Source organism: Taurulus bubalis, assembly GCF_910589615.1.
Source record: "Taurulus bubalis genome assembly, chromosome: 12".
Lineage (NCBI taxonomy): Eukaryota > Metazoa > Chordata > Actinopteri > Perciformes > Cottidae > Taurulus > Taurulus bubalis.
Window position 1 is genome coordinate 10,382,836 of NC_136600.1, and position 7,022 is coordinate 10,389,857.

Here is a 7,022-nt window from a genome sequence, read left to right on the forward strand (position 1 = left end):
GTTAAAGTTTAACAAATGTTAACTGCCTTGTATACTGGTGGGTACTTAACCCTGAAATGGAAGTAAAGTAGCATCAAATGGTAGTACTCAAGTATCATCTTGCGCCTTGACTACTGTAAATCCCTCCTGGCAGATCTACCTGCTAGTGCCGACCTCTGCAGCTCATCCAGAATGCAGCAGCTCGACTGGTCTTTAACCTCCCGAAATTCACCCGCACGACTCCACTCCTCCGCGACCTTCACTGGTTACCGGTGGTCACCCGCATCCGCTTCAAAACATTGGTACTTGCGTACCATGCTACGAACAGATCGGGTCCAATCTACATCAGGACATGGTAAAACCATACACCCCAGCTTGTTTCCTCCGCTCGGCTTCTGCCAATCGGCTTGTAGCTCCGTCACTGCGAGCTAAACACTCTACAAAGTCACGACTGTTTGCTGTCCTGGCTCCTCAATGGTGGAATGAGCTCCTCATTGACATCAGGACAGCAGAAAGTCTCAAAATTTTCCGTCGCAAACTAAAAACACATCTTTTTCGACTACACCTTGAATAAGGAAGGTAGCGCCGTAGTAGCACTTAGATGGCACTTACTGATAGCACTTGTAGTTAAACTTTATTGAAATTGTACTTTCTTGATTCTTGTTGTTCTGAGTTTGTACTCATGGTGGAATTGCAATTATTGTAAGTCGCTTTGGATAAAAGCGTCAGCTAAATGAAATGTAATGTAATGTAGAGTACCACACTATTCATATACTTCAGCAGCCTTCAGTTCATATGTAAAAGTGTTTAAATCTTACACTGTTTCTGAACAGTTTTATAATCTTGTGATGGATCTCGCATCTGGTTGATTTGGAGTTTAAAGTAAAAAATATGATTGGTTACGCTGCAAACGACATAGAAACAAACCGGTCCCCGGTTTACAGATTGTTCTGTTCCTTAATGGAGGTCCTTCAGGGATCAAGGCCACGGCAAAGCCCCCTGGATTAGCTACTTTGTTTCGTCTGTCGTTGAGCAGTTTTCAGGTAGTGCGAGATCTAAAAACAGAAAGAGGTCTGCGTTATTCTCTCTCTCTCTCTCTCTCTCTCTCTCTCTCTCTCTCTCTCTCTCTCTCTCTCTCTCTCTCTCTCTCTCTCTCTCTGAGGAAAACAGCTGCCGTGTGCAAGAGGAAACGTTGCTTTTTTTTTTCCCCCATCAGGCTGTTCTGCATGTGATGGACAGCGGCCTGGTTTTGGCTTGAGCTGTGATGTAGGAAGCAGTTTATGGGCCAGAGCTCAGCAAGGGGTGGAGGAGTGGGCGGGTTTAGGCGGAGCCCCACCTGTGGTGAGGACCCTTTTGACCCCGTCATGAGAGCATCAGGGCAGAAGACCTGCTCCTTAACCCCTGAGCCCACTTTCTACATCATCCTAAAACCGAAAGGCTCCCGCTGTTTTCTTTCGATTACAGGTTCACTTTCTGTGTTTGCTTTTGCGTCGGCTGGTCGCAAATGATACCTGTCGCACGTTTTATGTCATGTTTTCTTTTTGGGTTGTGATAATCCGTCTTGCTTTTTCTGAGTGTAACATTTTTACAGCATGCAAATTGGAATATGCTCAAGTTATCTCTTTAGTTGACCAATTCATTAAAAGCAGTATCTAGTTAAGTGTCACACAACATAAACATAAAATCAGGTTGCAAAAATGTAGAGAGGTTTAAAAAAATACAATCACATCTAATCTTCCAATCTTCATTTTAAGTGTGTTAAAAAATATCAGGAAGCTCCTGAAAGCAGGAAGGGATGAATCAGGCCTTCAATCCAGTATGTACTTTAAAATAAACATAAAAAACTATTACATTACTTAAAATAATTAAAGGAAAGAAGTCAAATTCAGGTTTCACAGGCTAATAATGAAACTCTAAATATGTGGTAACACTTCTAAATATCTAGAGCTCAAACTATTAGAGGATTAGTCATGTCCCTTGTTAAAGGAAGTGGATTTCACTGGATCAAGCTCAAATTTGCTGTGCTCATGAACTGAAAAAAAGTATTTTTCACAAAACTAACTAAGAAATGAAATAAAATATGTCAATTTATTTTTTATACCAAACCATTAGTCGGTTAATTGGAAGATGTATTGTCAATTTGGTAATTTGAATACACATCCACGTTTAAACTATGCCATCAGCTCGTTAACGCTTTCGACATCCTAAGTAGATTTTCACTCGCTTGAGAGAACTGAGCTGCTCTAGTCTGTTTTAAATATTTAAGCAACACTTCCCTTCACCTTAGCTACATCTGTGTGTCCTCACATTCTCTTTGTGGTGTCACATTGATCATTTTGAAGAAAACATAGACAACATAAACTCCTCTCTCTCTCTCTCTCTCTCTCTCTCTCTCTCTCTCTCTCTCTCTCTCTCTCTCCCTTTCCCCCCTTCCCTCTCTCTCTCTCGGCGTTGTCCAGGCCTTTGTCTCCCTCTCTCTGCTGCTCTGGGCTCTGCAGAGCTTATCCCAGCTGCTCCGCATCAAGAAGAAGGCCGACTGAGTCAACACACTGACGGACGGGCAACCTTCTGAAGTTATAATTGTTGACGTATTGTCATCTGTGGATAGTATCCCAAAGAAAAATTGTTTCAGTTTCTGCTGGACTACTGCTATTTATGTCCACCTTATGACTGAAGTTGCATGACATCAGTAAGACAAGGTGCTCATCAGGTGCTTTCTTTCTCAATGAAATTATCTCATTCTTTCTTTAAAAAACATCTTCTGGGCTTTTGTCTCCACTGTCATAACAGAATTGCAGCAGCGCTAATTGAAGTACTAATGAATTAACATGTTTATATATCACCTGAACCACTGTGTAAATTATTTTTAATATAGTGATACCTTTATTATGCAACATATACCTAAACAAATGCCACTGATGCCTTTTGCTTTTGACTTGCACACCACTATGTTGTTTTGCATTTGCCATTGCAATTAAAGCAATTGAAACTTTGGGCTCTCCTATTTTTTTTATTTAAAAAAAAAAAAATGCAAAAAGACAGAATGACACCCTGGGGCGTTGTGCAGTCTGTCGTAGCGACAGATTGTTCGTATGAATTCCTCCTCGCAACCTCCAGATCTTGTGTGGGAGTGGCAAACAGTCCACAGCAGATGGTGCTGTTATCATCTGCCAAAAGTCTTGTAGAGCCACATCTTGTTGACGAGAGACTGTTCCACACAACTCACGTGTATGTGAGATGAGTCATTCCAGGTGAACAGGATAGGAAATGGAACGGATGCCTTAATACAACTTTCCAAGTTAATTCATTACATTAAGGCAATATTTTTTATTTTATGTTTAAATATGCAAATTTGGAATGATCTTCAAATATGTGCTAATTTGCAGATATTTCCAGATGAAATATCTGAACATTGGATAAAGCTGAGTTTCAAATATATATTTTTTCATGTTAGTGACATGTGGTCAAAGGTTTTTACTGATGAAATGTTGAACATTTCTATAATAACTATACATATACTATTTGTTACCATGTCTTAAATCTATGAATAACATCAATAAATCCCTGTAAAAACCTTCATTATATACTCTAGATAGGAATGAAATTGGAAAGTTTGGTGTATGTAAGTGCTTCTAAAGTAATATTTACCAGCAGTATTGAGTGTGAGATCTTTTTCCACACAAAGCAAAACAATACACAACATCACATGTCCAAGTGGCTAAAAGTGTGTGAAATGTATACATCATGACAGCCCTAAATCTGCAGCTGAAAAACACAAAACGATACCCAATGTATATATTAAATACATTATTATGAATAGTTTGTTTAAATATGGAAAAATGTGTGTATGTTCACATGCAAATGTTAACATGTTAATATATGTGTGAAATTATGTAAATTACTGGAATTTGGGAAAAGGGTATGAATATTCATGTGTCATTTTAACAGGTCCACAGATGGCATCACTCTACTGTACATATGTGCTGAACGGCCATGGTGGCTCCCCTGAAACACCAGACATCGTATCAGATGTGCTCACCTGACAGATACAGGTAACATCTGTGAAGGACGAATGAGCTGATTTGAATGTATGTGTGTTGTATGTTGGGGTGTGAGCAAATATCGATACACTTGAGTATTAATTTCTCAAAACCACTGCATTGAATTTTAAAGGGTAACATAAATCCCAAATAAAATAAAATTGAATGCTTATTAGTCGTAGAAATGTTGATTGATTCAGGGCCCAATCTTAACATTTTAGTGATTTCATTTGACTTATTGTGTATAATTAGGCAGGATTGTACGCCACCGCAATTTCATTTTGCTAGTTGCTGATATTGAGGATGTATATGGGGCAGCTTTGGTCACCAACCAATGACATAATGTGGATAAAGGGAGTGAAGAGCTATAATGTAAATTGCTTGTGTACACACAGCTTCCGCTGTTGTGAATCACTAGTCAACTAAATATTAGCATGAGTTAATCGGAAGGTGATCATGAACAGTATTTCAAAAGCAGGGAAGTCCAGCTATACATTAACCTAGAGTAGATCAAGCCGAGCAGTTCATTTGGTGCTTTTTACCATCTCTAACTGTTCCACGCGAGCGCGGAGGAATTAGCAAGCTAACTAGCTGGCTCCTAAAAAAGTAAAATGTTCACAACTTCATGCTTTGTGCACACACACACGCAGTGTAGGAAAATACATTGCTAACGCAAGATTATGTTAACACTAATTAACCTGATGCTGTAATGTGCTGATTGATGGTTTAACATTTTTACACTGTTAATTTTTAGCAGAGGCAAATACACTTAACCTCATGTGCAACTCCCAAGTGAGGAAACGCCACGCGTGCAAAATAGGATCCTGTGTGTTGAAAACGTGAGCAAAATCCGGCCACGGGACTTCTGGAATGCAGTGAGCGGGGTAGACGTGTACGCTGCTCGCTCCCACATCTAAACGTTTCATCTACCTTTTTATGCTAGTCCTTTTTCAGAATATTCTTTTGCAACAGGCTTTAGAAATAGCGTTAACCATACAGGCAACCTCACAATGTCCAAACCTAAGGGCAAAGTAGATCAAAGTCATCCTGCATCGTCCTCTCTACGTCGGCTAGCGCTAGCATCAGCATGGCGGAGATTAGCTCACTACTGGAGGAGCACAGGCTTGCGCTTGCTGCCGACTTCAAAATATCATTCGACTCGTTGACTTCAACGTTGGACACCCTGCACACAAAGGTCGCTGACCATGGACAAATTCGATCTAGAGGGCCGTAGCAGACGACAGAATATAAGGATAATCGGCCTACCTGAGAACACAGAAGGCAACCGTCTGTCCACTTTCTTTTCCCAAATGCTCCTGGATGTCTTTGGCGCAAAGGTGCTTGGCTCTCTCCCTGAACTTGACTGAGCCCACAGAGGCCTTGCTCCAAAACCTGCTCCAGGCGAGCGGCTACGACCTGTCATCATACGGTTCCACTGTTTTCAAATCAAGGACCTGGTTATTCGCGAGGCACGTGAAGGAGGCGACCTGCTCTACAATGGCCACAAGATTCGCCTTTATGATGACTACAGCCCGGATCTGTTGAAACGGCACGCCGAGTTCAAAACTTGCATGGCGGAGCTCTAACAGCGGGGCTACAAGCCGGCTCTTCTATATCCTGCCAAGCTACGCGTTACCTTGCCGAATGGAGAGAGAGTTTGGCTCTCGACCATCGCAGAAGCCACTAAGTTTGTCTACGGTTTGCAGGTGGATAAACAACACGTAAGCGACTGAACTTTGCATTCGCTGAACTTTGCATTCACTGAGCGTAAGTGCCTTTTGTTGCGCAAACTAGCTAATGTGTTTTACCTCGTTTTGCCTCGTTAGCCAAACATGTTAGCTCTAGCTTGACATTCCTGCTCTATTAACGAGGCTATATTTGATTTGCGTAGCCTACTATGCATCCATTATACAGCACTTACAGATGGTTTGTTTCCTTCCTGTTTTGTGGGAGGTTCATTGTTTTGGGTTTCTGACGATGTTTGTGCTTGGTTAGCGCTAAATGTAAGCGGGTTAATGTAATCTCAGTTAGTTTTTATGTGTTTTATGTGTATTTTCTTGTATCCTGCGTGCATGCTGCTCTTAAAACTTTATGCGGCCAACTTAGTCAAGTGTTCTACCTCTCATCTCTGGTGCAGGGATGGGAACAGGCGTTGTCTCTGGCAGACGAATCAATGGTTGTTATTTGCACACACCCCCAAAAACACCCTATCACATGATGGCGAACACAAATACCCTGCATACACCTGGTGGCGCATTAAGATTTGTTAGTTGGAATGTTGAAGGTATGAACTCCCCTGTCAAACGCAACAAAGTGTTTAACCACCTTACACGTTTAAACACTAAAATAGCCTTTTTACAAGAAACTCACCTTCTGCCTTCAGATTACCTTTATCTCCGCAGGGGGTGGGTGGGCCAATTCTTTCACTCCTCTTTTTCAAGTAAAGCCAGGGGGGTTGCAATTCTTATTCACAAATCAGTGCCATTCTCCATGACCAAAGTGGTGTCTGACACAAATCATCACAGGCAAAATAGGAGGTCATAACCTGATTTTGGCAAATGTGTATGGCCCAAACTGGGACAACGATAATTTGTTCAAAAACGTTTTTTTCTCTCTCTCGGACTTGGACTCCCACCAACTCATTCTTGCTGGTGATTTCAATTGCTGTCTTGACCCTTCACTTGATCGATCATCCAATAAGCCCTCTGGTCTATCTAAATCAGCAAAAGTAATTCAGATGTTTATGGAGCAATTTGCAGTCGCAGATGCCTGGCGCTTTCTCAACCCTAGTACTAAACAGTTTTCTTTTTTCTCCCCTGTCCATGGCACATTCTCCCGTATTGATTACTTTCTCATTGATAGCAAACTCCTACCATCTGTTAGTTCATGCTCCTACAATCCCATTGTGATATCTGACCTTGCAACAGTGGTTGTCGACATCTCTCTTCCTGGTAGATCTATAAAACGCTCCCCCTGGCGCTTTAATTCTTTATTGCTTTCTGA

General features: G+C 41.3%; 1 protein-coding gene across 1 annotated transcript in view; it reads left to right on the forward strand.

Moving 5' to 3' along the window:
* agmo (alkylglycerol monooxygenase) overlaps nt 1-2,915 on the forward strand; it is a 46,774-nt gene extending 43,859 nt beyond the window's left edge. The window contains exon 13 of the mRNA XM_079226938.1: nt 2,439-2,915. Coding sequence (XP_079083064.1) covers nt 2,439-2,519 — 81 coding nt within the window. The 3' untranslated portion in view covers nt 2,520-2,915. The remainder of the gene's footprint in view (nt 1-2,438) is intronic.
* Nucleotides 2,916-7,022: the final 4,107 nt, after the last annotated feature.